Source organism: Manis javanica, chromosome 4 (genome assembly GCF_040802235.1).
Source record: "Manis javanica isolate MJ-LG chromosome 4, MJ_LKY, whole genome shotgun sequence".
NCBI classification, from domain to species: Eukaryota; Metazoa; Chordata; class Mammalia; order Pholidota; family Manidae; genus Manis; species Manis javanica.
In genome coordinates, this window is record NC_133159.1 from 165216024 (window position 1) to 165238970 (window position 22947).

General features: G+C 40.7%; 1 protein-coding gene across 1 annotated transcript in view; it reads right to left on the reverse strand.

Moving 5' to 3' along the window:
* Positions 1-5349: 5349 nt before the first annotated feature.
* The window catches only part of LOC140849253 (serine/threonine-protein kinase TAO1-like), a 173109-nt gene continuing 155511 nt past the window's right edge, over positions 5350-22947 (reverse strand). The window contains 9 exon segments of the mRNA XM_073236242.1: positions 5350-8000; positions 8003-8053; positions 8056-8424; positions 8427-8530; positions 8532-8719; positions 8721-8799; positions 8801-9191; positions 9194-9259; positions 9909-10022. Of these exon segments, the coding sequence (XP_073092343.1) occupies positions 7858-8000; positions 8003-8053; positions 8056-8424; positions 8427-8530; positions 8532-8719; positions 8721-8799; positions 8801-9191; positions 9194-9259; positions 9909-10022 (1505 nt within the window). The 3' untranslated portion in view covers positions 5350-7857.

Sequence of the window (22947 nt, forward strand, 5' to 3'; positions counted from 1 at the left end):
CTTTCCTCTATCATAAAACCAAGACTTTCTCTCCCTAGCAATATTGCTCAATGTTACCAACAAATTCAGCTGTTTGAAATATATATGTAATTCAAAAGCATTCATGAAATAATCAGTTTAATGTGTGGGAAATCATTTTCCTGAAGACAAATCTTCAATACACTGCTTGTTGGTACCTTGAGTTCCTATATTGCTAAAATTCTAGAAGGCATCTGACTCTTACAGATGAAAACACAGTATCACCTGGATGATTGTTACTTGATTGTCATATTTGAGATTATCATAGGATTGTTTCCTTTTTAAGTAATTTAAAAATCTTTTGAAAGCCACTTCATGTGTTTACAGTCCAAGATCCTCGTCTGTACTTGGGGCAAAAAGAACATTTGTAATGCCTAGCATAGGGCGCACCCTGAATGCTTATATTGCCTGGGCTTAATTAAAGGCTATATAACCATCACTCAAGTATGTTTTAATCTTTGCATGGCTCCACTTCTTCAAAAACAAAAATCTGTCACTCAGGCTAGCAATATGACACAAAGTTAGCCACTTACTGACTGAAAGTAATAAACTACAGAGTAAATTCATCAGAAATATTTTGGTAGTTACGACAAGAGCTAATACTTATATAGCACAGGCAGTGGTCTAAATGCTTTCTTCATATATTAGCTCATTTTGTCCTCACAATCACATTATCAGGCAGGTACAGTTTTAGCCCCATTCTATAGACAAGGAAACCAATGTGCAGAGAACTGGTCACATAGCTAGAGACTGAATCCAAGCTGAGGACTCTAGGAATGTTTAAGTAGAATGTGGTTTTTTTCCTCCGCATACAAATATCGTACCTTAAAACAAACAAAAAAGCCCATGTGCTCTTTTCACTACATTGCTTAACTGCTTGTCATCTCTTTTGACATAATTTGGCATGCCAGGCCTCAACTGTGTCTCTTGAAGTGCCATTCTCAAGGCAGGAAGAAGCCTTGCCCTCCTTTCTTCAACTATCCGTTCTCTAAAATCCACATTAATCATCATCTCTTTCTTTTCAAGTTTTCATAACTCCACCTCTTTGTCATACCAGTCACCAATTCTTAATTAGCAATTTACATATAACTTTTTCAAGAGATTCAACTTCTTAAGGGAACGACTGTCTTATTCATAGGTGGATTCTCAGCACTTAGTATATGGTAAGCATTTTTCAATGTATTAAATGCAACCTTTCCTTTCTTCATTTTATCCCTTTTTGTTGTTGTTTTGATACCAAACTGAGCAATTTCTTTTTCACTCTTTTTATTTGTTGCACATTAGAAACACATACACTGAAACCCTCAAAACTTTCTTCCTATTGTGTTGTCCAAAAAGACTTTTAAGACCAGTTATTTGTTCTAGATCCCCCTCAGTACTTATGTAATCTTTTGCAAATTCTAGTTGCAAGTGGAGACAATTACATTAATTTTGAACTTTCATTTTCTTTCTCCCCTTCAGTTCTACTTGTAAAGCCATAATTAGCATATACATCAAAGCAATTCAATGTAATAATATGTAACAACTGTCCACTTTGTAACAGGCATTATGCTTAGAGTTGGGAGTAAAGCAGTGAACAGAGCAGACAGTACCTCTCATTTGAGAGTTAGTTTAATGGAGAAAACAGCAGCAATCAGGTCAAGATGACATTGTCCAAAAAAGAGCAAGTACACATTGCTCTGGAGGGTAAGGGCAGATAAACTAACCGTGGGGTCAAGGACGGCCACCCAGAGGAAATTATCCTTACACTGAGGTTTGAGAATTCATAGGAGTAACCAGGTGTATAACCTCTGACATGGCAGTGACCACACCTGACATATTTTTTCCCTTTCCCAAGTGTTTGTGTCTGTGGATGTTTGTTTCCTTTACCAAAACTCTAAAGCCTGCAGCCAACAATACAAGTTTTTTATTGAATTGTTGATGACAGTAGGATAGGAAAGATGAGGATTCTAATCATCTAAGCAGTCTAACCTGATAAGCCTCCTTCCAGCTTTTCCCTCAACATAAGTTGTAGAAACATTTGCCAAACCTGAATTTACTTTAGTCATTTGGTGTGCCCTTCATTTTCTGACTCAGATGACAGTAGGTATTGCACTAGCTAGACAGCCCTTCCTCTTAGCACTTCCCAGGCTTTGGGCCTCTCTGCATTTCCCCAGCTCCTTAGAACAGCTTCCAGCACCACCTACTGCAATTGTGCCCAAGGCCGCACAAGGAAAAGCCCAAATAGTTCTTAAAATCAATGATTCAACCCAAGTGACTCTCAGCGGATCCTAACCCAAGACAGGGGGAAGGAAGGCTTAAAAAAACAGGAAAAAAAATAACCAAACAAGCTACCTTAAAAGAGATTTTCATCATTTAAATGTATGGGCCTCAAATCACCTTTTTTCCCCTAGCCCCTCTGAAAGGAAAGGTGTTTAACAAAATTATTTCACTGAGGTAATTTAAATTGATAACTATCTTAGGAAAGTGATTAAGCAATATGCCTTTAAAAACATTTTTGCCCTTTCACTCAATATATCACTTCCCTGAACTCACTCTAAGGAAATAATTTGAGATATCCAATAAGACTTGTGTACCAACAAAAATCAAAAAAGCAAAACCAAACAATCAGAAGCACAATATCAAAACATAAGCATAACAACCAAAAACACATTGATCACAGTAATGTTATTTTAAATAGCAAAAAATTAGAAACAATATAAACATCCAACATCAGAACAATTAAATGATTATCATACACCATTCAGTGTATTATTATGAAGATATTAAAAACCTCCTAATTTAAAACAGATGAATGGACAAATGATGTAAGATTGGGAAAAATCAAAACACAATACTATATATTTATGCCATACGATCCAATTTTTAAAAAATATTCAGATAAATCCTTAGAAAAGAGGTTATAGGGGAGGATCTGCAAACTTTCTGGTGAGTGAGCTGTGGAAAAAATAGTCACAGTTCATTTTTATTTTAGTCTTCATACTTTTATGTATTTCCTACTTTATACTTCTCTATATTTCACAGTTATCAAGCATTACTTGAATGATCGGAAAGTAAGCTATTTGCAAAGGAAAATCTTTCGCCTGTGTTTGTCAGTATAATTAACTGATATTTTCTTTAATCTGCCCGTTTGTCCATATGACCCAGCGTGGCTCAAAATTAATCATGATCCTTTTTCAACCAAAGCTCCCACTTCATCCCTCACTGTGTCAAATCCTAGAAGATCTAATGATTTGACCAGTCAAGCAATATTGTATCAGCAACCTAGCTATCTTAGCACCAACAAGCTACCTGTTTCTCAGTGGCTATGTGCCCATGGAGTCATGATTGCCAGGCATCCTGTTTCCATCTATATCTTTGTAAACAAGCATTTGGACCAGCCTTAGCCCTGACTTGATTCCTACTTCATTGGGCAGGGAAGGAGGGAGGACAAAGGAAGGGAACAAAATAAAAGGTAGAAGAAGAAAGCCTAAGTTTAGGTTAGAATATGGATGGACAAGGCAGAAGAGGTTAGGGCCAGACAGAGTTATGAGAACAAAAATGAAATAAAATACATAGGGGAGTGAAAGGAAGGGTAATTTTTGATCAGAAAAGGCAACTATTTGCCATATTATAATAACAATGTGCTACATTATTAGCCTACACACTCCTGGTCATACCTCTTCATGTTAATGGAATAAACGATAACAAAAGGATTGCACCATTTTAGTGGCCACAGAGGACACCCAGGTCTCTGAGGCAAAGATCCATGGTTGTCTAGAGCCTTCAAAGATGATGCAAAGATCCATGGTTGTCTAGAGCCACTGTGTGATGGTGATAATAGCTAACATTGAGTGATTACTAGGTACCAACAATACTAAGCACACGGCACACATTATCTCACAACAAACCCATCAGCTAAATGTAATTAATATCTTTATTTTAGAAACCTAGAAATAATTGACCAAGAAATAACCAAACATTTCTGTACCTAGAGTGTATCCTTAGCAAAATTATGAGCAAATAAGGGTGGACAGGTAAGAAAAATAGTATTTCCTTAATGCCTATGATATGATGGGTACCTCACCTCACTCACCACTTACCAAATCTTACAAAGTACAGAGTCCAAAAACAGTGACTGAAACATGAATTCGAACACAGGTTTTGAACCTGTCCTAGATAGTCTGGATCAAAAGCCCAGGGTCTTGCCTCCATCCATAAGACTGAACAACTGGGACATTGTAGGAGTCCTCTAGGGTTAGTGTGAGGATAGACCTAGCATCCTAGGGCAGTGACTTCCACTTCCAACCAGCCCAGCCTCTGTGGACTGGACAAGTAATGGCGTTAAAGAGTCCTGCGGGGACACTGAGGCTATGTAGCCTAATCCAGTAGGCTTCATCCATTGGTGAATACCCCTCAACCAAAACCAATAAACACTTCACACACCAGGCTTTGTGTTGGGATTACAAAAATGGAATCCATTCTCTGCACTCAAGGAAATGACTATCTACTAGGAATGCACATCCTGTAAGGACATACTCTTGGACGTTAGTGTAAATCATGTAAAGCATATTTCACCCATTCAATAACTATTGAGCACCACTGTGTGCAAAGTATTGTGTCAAACCTCACCAAGCTTGCATTTTCAGAAAGCAAACCTAACCACTTTAATCCTTGGTGAATTCTAGCTCCTTGGATTATCAAACTATTAAAATTTGAAGATGGAAGGTTAGCATGTTAGTATAGTTCAAGAACTGGCAAGGAGGAAGTAGTCATCTGAAAAGCTGCACATTTCCCTACTACCAGTCCATCCTTTCCTTAGCCCTTCTTACTGTCACTGGACCTCTGCTAAACACAGATTAGGCATCACGTAAACTGTTGTTGAATGAATGGATGACTGTATTGTTTGAAAGGAGTTATATAAACCCAAATACAGAATAAAGAAGAAAAGATAATTTTCCCATGGCCATGATTTCAGAAAGTGAGAGACTGGCGAAGATCGTGGAGTAATGTATTAGGGGCAGAAGTCACAGACCACACTCCCTACCTCTCACCATTAATGAGGGAACTTCTACAGCACTGAGAAGAATGTCCATTTGGTAGATCCAACTTGGATGACTTGCAATGATGGGAGTACCTTTACCTCAGATACTATTATACATTTGTTTGTATGTCTTCCGGCAAGCTATACAGCAGCTAGGGAGTGAGTTCCCTGCTATATTGTGAGTATATGCATCGACATGGATTTCCCTACTCCACTGTAGGAAAAAAACATATAAGCCCCTTCTTTGAGTAGTAAAAAATGAACATAGGAGTCTTTCCTTTAGTTAAAAAGAAACTGAAACAAATCACTTGTAAGTAAGAATGCTTTATTTATTCAGTTGCTGAATCCTTTGTGACGGCAAGAGAAATAGAGAATACAAAAATACTTCTTGGGGAGCTAAACAAGGAATGTATTTGCTGATCAATGAAATAGAGGCAAAGGCATCAAATATGGTTAAATTTCACTATGTTATGCTCTCCACCATAAACAACAAATGTCTTTTGTTTTCCTAGTTTTCAATCCCAAGAGACAATGAATCTTGACAAATTGTTTTACTAATGAAGCCCATCTTAACACACCTAAAATTTGAATGTCTATATTCCCATACACATCAATGTCTATGAAATAGGTTTTATGTAATTGTGGGCAATAGTGTAGTTGATGATGACAGGACATAAACTACCTGTTGTTAAGCTTTTCAGTTACAAATTAACTTAAACTAAACTTGCTATTTTGCTCTTACCTGACTTAAAACTGAGTCTTTTGTTTCATGAACAATAAAAATTTTCAACACTCTGAATCAAATAAAAGTGTTTTAACAATCTGCCAATGTGACACACAACACAGTCTTGTGCTTTTACATAACTTATTCCTCAGTGTTACTGAGGTTGGTCATAAAAAATCTGCAATAGAACAAGTTGCGGCTGTATTGCTACTTAGAAAATACGTGGAGGACGTTTTTCAATTTGTTTCAATTAATAAGGATCAATGACAACTTATGTAGACCCTTTTACGTTTTAAGCACTGTGCTAGCTGCTTTGCAAACATCTATCTAATCCTTACAGAAGCCCTGCGAGGTCCTCATTATCTCTGCTTTACAGATGAGAAAACAGGGACAGAGTAGTTACTTGCCACACTTAATGTGGCTCATATTGGGCACCCCCCCACCCCAACAGCAATTACTGCCTTGAAATTGAATATCAGCCCCAACAGCAAACACCCAAATTTAATTTTCAAACATCAAACTCTTAGTTCTGAACACTTGTCCTCAGGTATTATAGGTTAAGACAATTTGGGCAATGCTACATAATATACAAAGGTAAAAAGATGCTTAGGTGAGGGTCACATAAAAGCCAGTGATGCCCAATAAAGTTCTCCCAGTGTTTGAAAGCAGAAAATCACCCCAAATACTACTTAAATACCTTTATCGGTTAGCTTTTGCATTACTTTAAAATTTTGTAACAGTAAAAAAAGACACGATTACCTCGCCAATATCAGGCACACTACAATCATGAAAGAAGAAATAATCCCATGCAGTTCAGTTACTGGCCAGATCTCAGCCTTTGCAGCAGCTCCGCATTCCTAATTTGTAACTACATGTTCTGCATATGATACACTTAGAATTGTAAAATGAAAAAAAATCCTCAACAACTCAGGAGTCTTGACCTTCCTACACATCTACCTTTTGCACTGGCAGAAAAAAATAGAGGCTGGGAGTATAGGAAATATCTTAACATTTTACAAACATATTGGACAGACGGGCAGGGAGAACAGGTCTGAGTTATCAGATCTATACACCACATGAAAGAGACAAAAGAAAACTGCAGAGACTAGAACTAAGGAATCTCAGTTTCCAATGCCAAACTGTCCCTGCACACTGGCTCAGACTCAGTGGGTGGATTATTAGAAAAATAACCCAGTTTCTGATCTGACAAGAAAACATGTAATAGAAAAACTGAGGGGAATGGACAATTTATCAACAATTTAAAAACAAAATTTACGAATCCTACCTCCTAATCTGGCTTTGGCCAAGACAATGAACGGTGTATCACTAGATAACCAAGATGGGTTGAACATAAAACATACAATCATTAGAATAGCCAATCTCTAGACCCAGTGCCTTCAAAACTCTAGCCTATTTCTACACTATATTGCAATTCCTCTTAGAAACCAGAAACACCATAGCACATTTCATACAGTCTTATAGGAAATTTTTATGAATCTGCCAAGAACGATGACCTTGGAAGAAAAACTTTTTTGTGATATCCAATAAAGCAGCCACTAGTCATATGTGACTAGTATAAATAAGGAAGTGGATTTTAAGTTTCTTTTGATCTTAATGTAAATTTAAATTTAAATAACTATCATTGGACAATGCAGTTCTAGATATTAATTTTCAGCAAATAAAAATGCATTTTTAAAAAAGACTCATTTCTTTAAGACACAACAAAACAGCCAGGAAATCACATTATTTGTTCAAAAAGAATCTTTCTCTGAGTAAATCCCTGAGTAGTAATGATTTATTGCCACCAAATCAGGCATGAGGAAATAAGGGAATTCAATGGCAATCTCAGCTTCAACCTCTCAGGTGTCTGCATTCCCAGGATTTCTCATGTATTCCTTTGAAGCTATTCCTATCTTTCTTAAAAATAAAAAAATAAAATCTTCTCCATCTGTGGCAGTACTCTCCCTGGGCAGATCCAATGACCTGGTGATCTGGGCCTTCCCATCCTCTAAACTTCATAGCACCATGATCAGAGAACACCTTAATTGTCATGGTTCAATAAAAAAAAAGGGAAAGAAAACAGGCTTTGGCACTAAGAAGAAGAAAAATCAGGAACTGAAAAAGAAGAAATGAGGGCCATTCCCCCTAAACAGTTTTTCCAAGTCCATTTATGAGGAAAATCTTCAACTTCAGGAGACTCAAAAAGCTTTTCTATATGAATTTTCCGATGCTGGGATAGGCACTTCTGTTGAAACATTTCTCACAGTCAGTACATTTTTAAGGTTTTCTCCTAGGTGGGTCCTCTGGTGCCTGATAAGGTTAAAGCTTTGACTGAAGCATTCACCACAATCAGGACATTTATAAGGTTTCTCTCCTGTGTGAGTCCTTTGATGAATCACCAACGTGGAACTCTGACTAAAAGTTTTCCAACACTCAGAACATCTGTAAGGTTTGTCTCCTGTATGTGTTCTCTGATGTCTAATGAGATGGGAGCTGAGGCCAAAGCTCTTTCCACATTCCCAACATTTATATGGCTTCTCTCCTGGTTGGATTCTGCATTCTCCTATCATACTGCCATTTTGACTCAAATTTTCTTCAAATTCAGAACTTTCATAGAGTTTCACTCCTATATGCATTTTCTGGTGTGTAATAACGCTTAACTTCAACTGAATTTCTTTCCGCATTCTGTACATTGATAGGGTTTTTCTCCTATATGTATTCTCTCATGCTTTATTAGAGTAGAATTACAACCAAAGCTTTTTCCACTCAAGACATTTGTAGGGCTTCTCACCTGTGTGTGTCCGCTGGTGGCAAATCAGGCTGGAACTCTGACTAAAACTTTTCCCACAGTTGGGGCACTTATAAGGCTTTTCTCCAGTGTGAATCCTCTGATGTTCTATTAGGACATAACTATGGCTGAAGCATTTCCCACAAACAGGACATTCATATGGTTTTTTCACCTGTATGTGACCTATGATGCTGAATGAGGTGAGAGCTGCTACTGAAACTCTTCCCACAGTCAGGACACTTACAGTTTCTCTCCTGTGTGAGTTCTTTCATGAATAATAAGATGTGAGGTATTGCTGAAGCTTTTCCCACATTCTCCACACCGGTAGGGCTTTTCTCCTGTGTGTGTTCTCAGATGCTGAATCAGGTGAGAGCTGTTACTAAAGCATTTCCCACACTCAGAGCATTTATAAGGTTTTTCTGAGTGGGTCCTCTGGTGTGTACACAAATGAGAACTATTATTGAAACTTTTCCAACATTTGGAACATTTGTAGGGTTTGTCTCTGAAAGAGGAGATCTGCTGGACAGAGGCAATGCAGTGTTCTGGATCCCATCCCCAGTGACTGGGTTTCTCCTCCTCTTTTCCTGTTGAATTTCCTTGATTCTGTGGGTTGCCATTGTTCTCATAGGAATCATCACCTCTTTAAGTTGATCTCCTTTACAGTTATTGTGTTGAATGGTTTCCAAATTATCCTTCCTTTCATTTCCTGCAAGAATAAACAAATATTCTAACATATTCCCTAATCTCTGCCAGGGGAAGGAAATTCTAAGTTGCAACAGAGGAGAGGAAATAACAAAGTAGAGCTTCATAAATTATTTTATGTTCATTATTTTAAAGCTAGTTTTTACTTCTTTTACTCTGTGTTCATCAGAAGCAGGTGAATTTTTTATACTTAGTAACAATACTAATGAAGTTTTGTATGATTGTCAGCAATTGCCAAGGGGGATACCAATCTAAAAATAGTTTCCTTAAACTTTATTAGAAGACTGAAAAGAAAAAAAGGGATCTGAACTAGGGGAGAAACTGAATAAGCTACATTCTGAGATGAAAAAAGACAATACCTTAGTTAAAATCTGAGCAAATATAGGAATAACAATCATGCCCATTATTCATTAAGAAATAAATAAATTTGTACATGGTATCTCATTAATCCTGAAAAATATGTGAGACAGATATTAACATTCACTTAAACATGAAAAAAGTGAGGTTGTAAGAGTTACTCTAGCTTGTAAGTGACATAGCAGGGACTCAGATTAAAGTTTCTCTCATTCTAATGTCCTAGTCTTTCTATGTACTCTGTAGCACATCTTAAGATGAATCTCCAAAGGATTCATATCATCTTCTTGACCCCTCACCTGTAAAAGGGCTTTTCAAATTCTCCCTTTCCATGAAGCCATTAGAATCTGAGACCAATAGCTTTTGTTCTTTCTCCATCACAGTGATCACAGCCAGGTTAGGGATCACAAATCCTGTGGAGGGAAAGAGGTTAGGTTTGCAAGCATTTGTTAAAATTTATTCTTCCTTCCTTCCTTCCCAACCATTGTAACATAACAATTGTAGGCACACAATGGTTTGTGAACCATCCTCAAAATAAGAAACACAGTCTTTAGAAGTCCTTTTAGAAAATCTTATCTCAGATGCCAAGTGTTTAGAATTAAGGGTTAATCCAATTTACCTTTTCTAAGGAAATAACAATAAAAAATTCAATCTTCACATTAAAGTCTGAGGATCAAGCTTCAAAACTAGAATGCTAATATTCACTGTCCACTCAGAGATCAAAAATATTTATAATTGACGAAACAAATCTGTTTTGTGGATAAAGCACCAAGAAGACTTTAAAGAATCAATATGCCGCTATGAGCAGCAGCTACAGAGAAAGCACACTGTATAGAAAGAATAACTTCATCCTTGATGGAGAACAAAAACTTTGTCAATTTCAAAACTTAAGATTTATATAACAAGAAATTAGGACAAAAGAGGGCTGGAATAATCACAGCCAATAACCCCTAAATACAAAAGGGAGGCTAATGAAGGATCTTTTCCTTGTCTCTGACTCTCTAAGTTCATAATCACAATGTGTCTTTCAGCCTAAACTTTAGCTTTTGTAGGTAACTACAATCCCTGACCTACTTTAAGAGACGGAAAAATGTGATCTATTACTGAAAGGCAATATATGGCCTTGACATCCATTTCAGGATATAGAGACTAATATAATACAGGAAAAATGAGAGTCTAAAAGGATATATAAAGGCACACATATGGAAAACAAACAAACAAAGGTATATTTATCATTTTCACCCTACTACTGCTTCTCATGTGCCAGGCACCGAACTAAATATGTGTATTTCTCATTTAATTCTCACAACAGCCCTCAGAGGTATATGAACAATAACCAGCATTAGGTGAGCAAAAAAGGCATTAGGAACCTTCCCACGGGCAAACGGCCACAAAGTGGGAGAGTAGTACTCAGTCCCAGGCCTGTTTGGACATCGTCTTTCACACTTTGATCTATTACAGTCAACTTAGAGCAGGAAACAGAGCGGGGAATAAACCCAAACTGCAAATGATCCTTAAGGAGGACCCTTACTTTGGAATATATTGACTGGATTTCTAAAAAACAGATTTACATTCCAAGACGTTAGGTCAAAGGGAGCTAGCATTCCCTAAGCACCGTCAGCAATTAGGGATTTGTTATCGGAAAAGGTGAAACTAGTCTAAATCACAAATATCCCCAGGGTTTGAGTAGGATAAAAAAAAAAAGAACTATACATATTAATTTTTTCAAGTGTTCGAATGGAATAGTGTTCCGCCGCCCGAGTTACACGTTTCCATGGAAGTCTTTACAAAGGAAGCCGCGCCATCATTTTCCCTAAGAAACCATTAATTTTGGTAGTAGATGAACCCCCAGGAACAGTGGCTCAGCAAAGCGGTAGCCTACTCAAGGCCATTAACAGTATTAAAAGGCTGTCATTCCACAGAGAAGGGCTGCTTTCAGTGTCTTCAAGCAGAGTGAATAGGATGGGGCCATGCTTGGGATGAGAATGTCTTCCAAAGATGCGCTGCCTGAAACTTAGCTTTAAGAACCATTGACAGGAAGCACAACTGGGGTACACTGCGGGGTAAGTTCCAAGAGACCAGATCCAGCCGACAAGATCCTTTAGGGACCCCGCAGGCGCGGCGGCCTCGCGACGGGTGAGTCTGGGCCCGCGCCCCTCGCAGCAGGGGGTCCCCCTCCGGGCGGACACCGCAGCCTGGGCGCTGCGGCTTCCACTCCTCCTGCCCGCAGCCCTCGACCCGCTTCCCCCCGAGATGGAACTCACTGTTCTGGGCGCTACCCAAAAGGCGCCCTGCACCCCCAGCACGCCCAGCGCTCCGGGAGGAAGGAGCCTCGGCTCCCTCTGACCCCACCACCCGAGGGTCCCACACTCCCAAACCCGGCGCACGGAGATGGGAAATTTCCCCCACCTCCCCGGCTTGGCCCGAGCCTCTCTAGGAAACGGTGCAGGCTCGCTCTCGTTGATCTTAACCCGCAGGGTCCTGGACCTGAAGGAGCGCGCTGGTGGATCGCCGTGCCTTGCGCCCTCTGATGTTGGCGCGCGGTGATTCTCATTCCTCACCCAGAGTCCTTACAGTAGGGGCCCGACTGGAGCTTGTACTTTCCCTTGCCATCAGAGCATCATCGGATTTATCATCACCGTCAGAATAAAAATGAATTATTTCCTAAGCGCCTGTTGTTTCTGTTCCCACCGCTGTGAACCGAGATACACACACACACACACACACACACACACACACCTGTCTGTGAAACAGGCATCCTTCCATATATAAAGCAATTAGTTCACAAGACACCCTTATTAGTAACACCCGGAGAAGCAAACTCTCCTCTTTCATTACAGAGAAAATAGAAGCCAATCCCTTCATCTCCCCCATATCAAATATGCAAATCTTAAGACTGCTGCCCCGCCACCCTCTTTCTTCCTTTCTGTTCAAAAGAGGATTGGTCCTTCCTATTTAAAACAAGCCCTTCTCTGGTATTCACTTTCCTTCCCACCTTCTTGGAATTCCTACACTATCAACTAACTGCACAATTCTCTCACGCCCATCTCAAAATAGTCCTTCAGCTTTTCTTTTTTTTTAAATCTCACAAGGTTTCCATTTTATCTCTTCCCACCTGCCTTTTAATCCATGTCTCCTGCAGCAAAAACAATAAATCACCAGGATCACCAATGACCTCTGTGTAGTTAGTGCAGTTGGTATTTTTCAGTTCCCTAGTCCTTTTCCAGGAGTTTTGACACTGCTGAGAACTCCTTTCTTCTAGAAACACTCTTTTGAAGTGACACCACACTCTTCATTCCCCTCTGATATCTCTAGTCAGTCCTGTTAGTTTCTTACAAGCTTGATCTTCGCTAAATACTGAGGCTCCTCAAGGCCATTCTAGACCCTCTCTATCCTGGAATGTTCTCTAGGAACCTCTTTCATTCCCACATTTTACAATATCAGCTACACAGACAACTTGCAAGTGTTTATCTCCAGCCCAGGCTACCTATCCAAGTTCTTCACCATATAACCAATGGTCTACTTGACATCTCATATCAAAGGTCTCAACAACACCTCAAAAACAAAATGTCAAAATTCAAAATCTACTCTTACTTCTCCCAAATATACATTAAACACAAAATAAAATAAACCTGTTTCTCTTCCAATATTCTCTCTCAACCATCCATCGTTACACAAAAGTCCCTCCTTTTTCCTTACCTCCTGCATACAATCCATAGCTAAGCTTCATCTATCGTGTACTCGTACACAATTCTCAAATCCAGGCCCTTCTCCCAACCACCAGGGCCATCCTGAATTCAAGCAACTATCACCCCTCATCTGCAGGATTTCTGTAGCATCCTAACAATCCTACAGCTGTCCATCTTTGCCCCTTCTCATCCAGTCTCCTCAATGAATCCAGAGTGTTCTTTTCAAAAGATAATGTGATTCTGCCAGCTCCCTTTACCAAGTTAAAGCCCATTCATCCTTCAGACTTCAGCTCAGACATCACTTCTTCATGTATGTCTCCTCTCCTTGAACCTGCATAACCTTGTGTAACTGCCTCAAACAACAGAGTGTGGAGGAAGGGAAGAAATAGAACTTACTCTTCTGCCTGCTCTTAGAACCAGCCACCGGGCTGCAAGGAAGCCCAGGCACTCGCAGAAGCCACGTGAGGCGCTCTGGCTTGCGTGAGAAAGGCTTCAGAGGACTTCAGACCCCAACCATCATCAGACTGCAACCACGTGGAGTCCAGAGTGAGAACCACCTAGAAGAGTCAGTCTACCCCCAGAACTATGAGAGAAAATGCTAAAATGATTATTTTATGTTCCAAGCTACTAGGTTTTGGAATGAATTTGTTATACAACCACAGACATATTTAGTACATTGATGTGTGGTGCTGCCTTAACAAAAACCTAAAGAAAGTGTGGTATTGCCTATGGGAACAGGAGGCAGGCAGGAAAGAGAAATTCCTCGAGTAGTGTTAGTGGAAGACTAAGGACCTTAAGGAGCTTGTGAGTGACACCATTCTGTAAAGGTGTAGAAAGTGATCATTTCATGCTTGTAAGCTATACCAACTACTCAACTCTGCCGTAATTGCACAAAAGCAGCCATCTGCAAAACTAGCAAATAGGGGCTGGCTTGTTGCAATAATACTCTATTCACAAAAAATTGGGCAGCAAGCCCACCAGAAGTATTTTGCTGACCCTTGTTCTAGCTAAAGAGGTTTCAAGATAGAATAATAAAAGTGCCACATTGCTTCTTCTCACTGCCTAAGATTAAATGCAAGAGAAGAGAGACAAGCTAAAACAACAACCCTTGAATATATGAGCTAGAACCTGCTCCTTTGAAAACAAATTTTTTTCTCTCATCCCAGCCTCTCCAGATAGAAAACAATGTTAAAATTAAGAAATGGGAAAAGATAAAATATCAGGCACTTCTAGGAAATTTTGGTTTAAATAAGGGTCAGCAAATTACCAAAGTCCTTTTACAGGTCCTAAGGATGTGTCTTGATGAATTTCTATGTTAAACAATAGGCAACTAAAAACTCCAAAGGATCTTGTCCCATAACAACCGCACAAAGAGGCCAAGGCAGAGAAGGGTTATAACATGAAGATGTGTAGGCGTCACTTCTATCTAATAGAGTGTCAAGATTTCTGAAAGTATTGTATCAGCTGGGACTGAGAGAGACAGACACTACAACATGATAAGACGTCTTTGGAGTCCCCAGATTTTATTGGCAGGAAACAGGTGTTGAAAGCTACTCAGTCACAAACATGGGTCACTGTTGAAGAAAACCAGAATGTGTCATCTCAAGATATGCCTCTGGAACAGAAAAATTATTTTAACCTGAAAGTAATTACGAAGCAACAAATGAAGGAAAGCTCTCTCTACCCTCCTGCTTCCCTGCTTAAAAGCAGGATATAATTTCTCCTTAACTGGAGATGATTCTAGACTATTCCTATCAATACGACAGGAACCTGCAAACAAATATCACTATATGAGTTTCTTTCCATATATTTATTTTCTATGGTTTGCTGCCTTTGGAAACCTAAAACTGCTTTATTTTGTCTTCACATTTCTCTACAGATTTATTGTTTGTCAAAGATGCAATATAAACCAGACTTCTAAGACACCTCTTTGAGTTACTCTTTCCCTGAGTCTCTTGCATATAAAACTGAGTTATACATGTTAATAATCTTGCTTGTTTTTCTTTTGTCAGTCTGCTGTTTGTTACAGAGGCCCCAGCTGAGAACTTCAAAAGGCAGAAGGCAAAGAATTTTTTTCCTTTCCTACACTAGCAAAAGGCTACCTAAATTTCCAGACCTTTCTGTTCAGCCTTGTTTTGAGCCACCATGCTCTTCCCACTGGATGCCAAGCTGTTTCGCTTCTCTGAACACAGCTTGTTCTTTCCTATGCCTGTGCCTTTAGTTTCTCCTACAGTGTCATAGCTTCAGGCACCCCTACCCTTCTCCCTCTCCCCTACCTTCCCTCTGTCTGTATAGAACTCACCCACTCCTCATTTCAGCTTAAGTATTATTATCTCCCTGGTTTAGTCTCCCATGACTCTCCCAGGAAGACTTAGGCTGTTTTCCTTCCCAACTTGCACCACGCTCATCATACTGTATTCTACACCCCCATAGGCCCTGACCGATTAAGAAATGGATACGGGTATTAGATAAGGTTCAAAATCACCAGCTTGTCGCAGGCAAAGCTGGAGTGGAGAGCTGGTTTTGTGTCCAGGGCTTCCTATGCCTTCTCATGCATTAGACAGGCTTTGCTCTCCTGGTTGCAGAGCAGAAAAAATTTGCCCCAGAAATTCTAATGGCCACATTCACAAGAAGCAGAGAGCAGCTGAGAAATGTTCTATGGACAAGAAGACCTTACAGAGCCCAAGGGGGGCTGAACTACACACATGCGTTCAGCATTGTCTACCCCATCTCACCTACCAAATAAGTTGCTTTTCTTCACCCCATAAATGAGTATGGGGTAAGGACTGAGGCAGAGGGGTGAAGGATAGAAAGTGCCTTCCACCAGTTACATAAAAATAGAAGTCCTTATTTTATGGGGTTTCAGGAACATGAGGAGCAGGAAAGAACGGCTTTCCTTTACATCTAAAAGCTTCCTGAGGATGGCATTCAATAAACATCTTCGACTGGACTAGAAAATGAAGCCATGAGTGAACTTGTTCACCATATTGTCTTCTATTATAGTGGCTATGTAGACATGTAATCCAGGTTAGCAGGAGAGCTCTCTGAACGCAGGAACCTCATCTTATTCGTACAGTCCAAGTACATAGAACATAGCAGCAAACAATGTGTAAGTCCTGGGAGAGGAAATCCCAGAGCAAAATACCTCTGAAACTGAAATAGCTCAAAGGGAGAAATAAAGTTTAAAATCCGTTTATTGCCTTCAAACTGCAGTCTGGGGCCATCTCTCTTTCTTGCTCAGGCAGAAGCAAAACCAGCCGTCCCCCTCACCTCTGAGGTTCAGATAAGCCCTCCAGTTGCCCAGGTAATTACCCATGGATATGGAGATGAACAACTCTCCTCCCCTGAGGAATGCCTATTGATATGCAGATGCACTAAAGCCAGGTCACATCTTCTGGAAATATTACAGTTTTACTTACACAGTGAATATTGCATAGTTAAATAAACTCCTAGGATAAAAGATCTAGTATGCTTTGGGGACATATTCAATTGTGCAGCTTGGAAAATTTACCAAATACTATTATTTTTCCTTTTATTTCCTTGTCTCCTTTGTTCTTTCACTCACTTATTCAACAAACATTTAGTGTCACCTGCTATTGACTTCCTGAACAGGTCAACCTGAGCAGGAGTTTGGATGGTGTGGGTAAAATTGCAGTATTTCCAGAATCTCTTGCCTGGCCTTAGTGCATCTCCATATCAATAGCGTTTCCAAGGGGTGGAGAGAAGTAGTCCATCTCCATATCAATGGTAACTACAAGGGTCAGCAGAGAGCATCTCTGGACCAGAGAGATTGGGTGGGCCCCCAGGCCCCCCAGGCCCCCTCTCTGGCAGCCAGTTGGGAGAGACAGGGGAAAGCAGAAGTGGACGACTGCTTGTAAGCAATAAATGCGTTTCTCCCACTTTATTTCTCCTTTTGACTGATTTTGGTTTCAAGGGTATTTTGCCCCGGAATTTTCCCCCTGAGTTACAGATAGATTGGCCTGGCCCCTGGCTAGCTGGTACAGGGTACTGATAGACTGAGCTTCTGCCTTTCTCCAGCCATGACTGCTTCCAGACATCAGTGCCAATGAGAGAAACAGCAGAAACTGTCTGCATGTGGGATCCTCCGCGAGTGTTTTTAGCTTCACATTACAGAAGACCTGACATACGGTGCTTTAAACCATAAGGACTTACTATTGACTTAAGAAATGTCTAAGGCAAGCAGTCCTGGGACGGTGGACTGAGCAGCCCAGGAATTCTGGGTCTCAGAGATAGTGGGTCTCTGAACCGACCTACCCCAACAATAGTACTTGCTATGGACTGAATTGTGTGCACCCCTGCTCCCCCCTACTCCCCTTCCTGTTCATATGTTAAAGTCCTATCTCCAATGTGATGGAATTTGGAGGTGAGGCCCTTGGAAAATAATGAGGTTTAGAGGAAGTCATGAAGGTGTGGCTCCATGATGGGATTAGTGGCCTTAATAGGAAGAGCCACGGAGGACTTGGCTTGCTTGCTCACTCCCTCTCTTTCTCTCCCATGTGGTGACTCAGGTCAGAAGGCGGCTGTCTGCAAGCCAGGAAGAGAGCTTCTCACCAGAAGCCAGCAGTGCTGTCACCCTCATTTCAGACATGCAGACTCCAGCCAGAACTGTGAGAAAATTAATTTCTGTTGTTTAAGCCACCCACAAGTCCATAGTATTTTGATATGGTATTTTGCTACTCAAGTTTACTAATAGAGTTCTGGTCTGACGACATGATCAGAACACCTTGCACTTGGTTGTCAGTTGTCAGGTTTTATCCTTTGCAGGGATGCTTGTGTTTTGCAACAAAGGTGATTAAAGTGGCAGGCATTTCTCCAAGCCTCAGGAATGTGGGCACAGTGATGCCCATCTCCCAGAACTCTGAGGATTATTTTGATCACTTTGAGTGGTGGGCTTTCTGGTGCTTTCAGCAGATCTCTGGCTCCTTTTCTTCATCATCCCCCTGCCAATTCTCCCTGCATTATTTGGCCTGGGACTACACACAAAGAATTGTTACTAAAACAATCGCTGCTCCAAATTCCTGTTTGACTGACTCGGCACCTCCAGGGTGGAGTCAGAGAAGAGACTTGGCTTAGGGAGGGCATATAGGCTGGCTCAGGGCAGCAAAGATATCAGAAACCCAAGAACCATAGATGCCCCAGTGCAAAGGATCACCTGTATCAAAATTGATACCAAGGAGATTGCACCATCTTTTTTGAAGGTGGCCAGGGGAAGCAGGCGTAGAGGTCGGAGGGAAAATAAATGTCCAGGATCATTTGATTCTGGGACTACAGCAAATCAAAGAGATCAGCAAAGCAGAATCTAGATTGTGCCCATCTCATACCAGCTTGGATGGCTCTGTTTTTGTCATATTAGATGCTCAAGATTCTAAACTGTGTCACAGGTGGCTCCAGAGACAGCCGTTTGGTGAGACTGCTGCAAAAGGTACATTATGCTTCTCAGCAACCCAACCTTCTATAAACTCAAACACTCTTTAGGCAAACATAGAGTGATATTTGTACCAATTAGACTGAACAAGTATGAACCTGGATGTAACGGGATTATGAGCACTGATACTCTCAATGTGAACCATTTGGAATTAACTATCGGAGGAGGGAAACAGCCAGGTACCACTCTCCAGAATCTTAAGGGTCACGCCTCCTCCTTGGCCACATATTTTCTTTAAGATTAGTTGTCTTCATATCTGCTCATCTTGGCCCCCACCCTATGTAAACCAATCTTCCTCCAGAAGACTAAAGATCAAGATTGGGCAGGCCTCATTCCTGACTATGGAGAAGTCCAGTTCTCAGGGCCAGTTCTAGCTCTTGCAGCCACAGAGCTGTAGAAACCTACAAAACTGGACTCAAATTATGCAGGAACCTGTAACACAAGACACCATCTGGAAATTTGAGTCCATGTTACAAAGCATGGCCCAAGGGCTCGATTCCTTTCTAAATACACCAAATGCTGGGAAGCAGAGTAGTTACCGGTCAAAACTGTGAAAACAGCAAAATTTCTCCAAGACAATTTCACCTGCTTTCTCTTACCAACCCCCTACCTCCAACTCTGCCCCTGCCCTCTAGTTTCAAATTGATCTACCATTAGTGGGCACCTACCAATTGTTCCCTCATTCAGCGCCTGCATTTTATCCTTTGTCTCTTAACCCATCCCTGTAGATAGTGGTATTCTCAAGGGCCAGGTTGAACTGCATCTGTGGAATCATAGGCCCGGAGTTGGAAGCAGGAAAGTAGGTGAAGAAGAATAGTATCTGGTGAGGCCTTCCTGGGCCCAGACACTGTCAAATATATTCACCTCATCCCCACAAACCCCTATATGATACAGGGCTTAGTATTCTAATCTCACATTTTGAGGACACAAAGAATTTGAGGATAATTACAAAGCCTCTAGGAGGTAGAGGGATTGAAGGCCCTCAATAAAATCTTTTCATGCCCTGTAGCTCTCTTTTGAATTCATGAACCCATTCCTTCTCCTGTATTTCCTACTGCAGTGGATGCCAGCCCAGGGGACAAGTTACCCAAGTCACACCCTGGACACCATCTTTGACTATTCCCTTACCCCGTAACCAACCAGTCACCAAATTTTGACCCACCTCCTAAATAAGTCTCGAATATGTCCATTACTCCTCACTCCCACTGTCACTCTCCTAGGTTAGTCCACGAGCATTTCTCATTTAGGTGGATCTCTGTCTCCAGGTTGGCTCAAGAGGTACGTGTCTGCGTGAAGATGAAGAGCTGCAGAAATATACTGATATTTTAATTGCCTTTGAACAATATTCAATTAAATTATAGCATATATGGAATATTCATATGACTGTGCTTGGTAGTAACATGGACTAGTATTAATAAGGAAATTACATGCAAAATACTTCCTGGTTAATAACGTGTTCCATATCATAATGGCAGCTTGGCTGGAGAGTCATACTTTACTTCTATCCAGAACACACCTTTAGTTCCCCCAGACTCCTCTTCCCCAAGACTCTAAATTTCTCATTCAATATTTTTTAGTTTAGATCTCAGCACAAAATGTTATTGATTTTTATGATATTCAGTTGTCAAAAAAGGTATTCAATCTAGGTAGGCAATTGTATAAATAATATTTTTAAGTCTGTCGGCCTGAGTTTCACAGTATATTGCTTTAGGGCAAGCAAACTCTGAAAGAGAGATGATATTATCAGCTTTACCTAATGGGACAAGTAATGCATTGGATTTCCACTGAAGTCAGTAAAGGAAGCACTTTTCTCAGAGAATCATCACACCTGTCATCAGAAAATAATGGCCAAAATTGGCAGGCAGGCAGGGGTTTGTAACTATTTAAAGTAGATGTGGAAATTAATGAATCTGTAGAACAGCCTTAGCAAATGAACAAAGATATCAAGGAACAGGAATGCTAAATGCCCTGCAAAATACAGGGCAGCAATTCTGCAGACTAAAAAATTGTCCTGCCCCAAATGCAAACAGCGTTTCTGGAGAAACACCGATCTGGTCCCGACTCTTCATCTTACAGATGACCCCATTAGACTTGCCTTTCAGGGAAGGTGCCACATATTCAACTTTGTTCTGCCAGGAACCATCACAGCGTCTGGCACTCAAAAGAAGCTTAGTAATTGTGAGGTGTGATATCTTTAAAACAATTCATGTGCTTAGGCATTTTACCTTTTGTCTCAGTTCACAAGAGCCAGTCATCTCCTTGGGGGGATATCAAGACTCCTTACTGAAGGACTGCAAAGTGACAGACTAGGCTGATATTTAGCTTTTGTCATTCAAAAACAAGGTTTTGCTACAACAATGCTGACATTCTTCGCCAGGCTCTTGTCCTGAGAAACAATTATTTCAATTTATTTTCTTAGCATATCGATGGCCTAGTTTGGTGTTTAGAGTTCTTGCTATGGGAGTTCCAGAAAGATGAAGCCCTCTGTCTGAAAGTGAAGAGTTTTAGATTTAAAAAGTGACCCTAGGGGCAGAGGGGAGGTACTATTACCCCCTCATCTCTTCTCTGCCCACCTAGTCTCATATGATTACCTGACATTCCATTTTATATGTCTTTGTTGTTTTTTTATTGTTTTCTTCTTTGACCAGATTGTCAACTCCATGAAGTTCTTTATCTATTTAATTACTGCTGTGTTTCAGTCTCTACAACAGTACCCGGCAGCTCAATAAATATGTATTGAATCAATGAATGAGTTTTCTTTTTTCTTCATTCTCTTCCACGTCAGAAGGAGAGCAAGAAGTAATTTAATTAGAGAGGCTATCTTTAAAGCTTGTGAGCTCATTCACTGGATTTCCCCTGCTTGCAGAGGAAATCCCAAAAACTGGTTCCTTAGAATCACATCCTGAAAGGTCTAAGGACAGGCTCATCTCTGACTTATTCCTCGTTGTTCTGCACTCCAAGTTTACTTCCTCTGCAAAGTTTGTAGGGTGGCAAATGACATCTCTCAAGACACTGAGCCACTAATTCTTCAGAAAATGCCCAGATAAAATAGAGCCAATGCTCTGGGTCCTTGCCTGTTTCTGGCAAACAAATCTACGAATTTTTGCCATGGATGCTGACCCCTTCTCAGTAGTGGAACCTAATGGGTACTAGATCTTTGCAGACCTGCCCAGAGAAGCACATCACATCATTACAGGAAGTCAGAACTCCTTTCCTATATGGTGAAAAGGTGAACACAGGATTTGGCATTAGAAGACAATTCTATTAGGAAATTTGTGCAGTCAGATCCCTGAGTTTTACCGACCAATGTTCAGACTTTTCTTAGCCACAGAAGAATAAAGGTCCTAGAAAACTTCAGGCTCAGTGACCAAGAATGTACATCTTCACAAAGCATTTGGACCATCAAGTTCTTTGATAGTATGCAAAAATATCAGCCATGTTGTTCTGGGATGAATTCCATGGTGACCCTTTATTAGGGTGGGAATGGGAAGGAGACAGAATTTGCAAAAGGTGGGAAACCTTACAGTATGAGATCTGCACAATGTCAGGTGTAGACAAGTCATTTGTTCCCGATGGTAGTCTGTATTCTAAAATGGATTCTTCTCAACTGCATAACAGAAAAACCTCCAAGTAAGTTATTGGATAATAGAACGAAATTATGGGCTCCCGATCTATAGTGTCATCCTAAAAAGATCTTTCATCTAAATTTAGTGGTCCAAAGCTGATCAAGTGCTTTCACACCAATATGCCACTTATTTCTCACCGCAAATCTGTGAAGACATCAGCCGGAAACGTGTCCATTTTGCAGACAGGAAAGCTGAGGATCCAAGAGGGGAAAGGAGTTGCCTAAGCCCCTGGAGCCAGTGGTGGAACCGGGTTTAGTGCCCTGCTCCTCCAGCCCCCACTCTCAGTGTGTCTGCACCACCCCCGGATGCAGCATCCCAGAGAGGATCATAAATGGACTGACCACATGATTTATCACCCAAACCACAACACTTTGGAGAGTGGGAAATGCTCTGTGGATAATTATCTTGAGACAATAACTGGACCCCAGGACTGATGAATAATCACCTTAATCACAGGGCAGAAGCCTGGGGGACAGGCGAGTCTGCACCCTGCTCTGCTCATCTCTTTTCTTTGGCAACAGACATAAATCTTCAGCTCTCCTTTTGAAAGTGAGTGACTTTTCAGTCTTGAGCCATG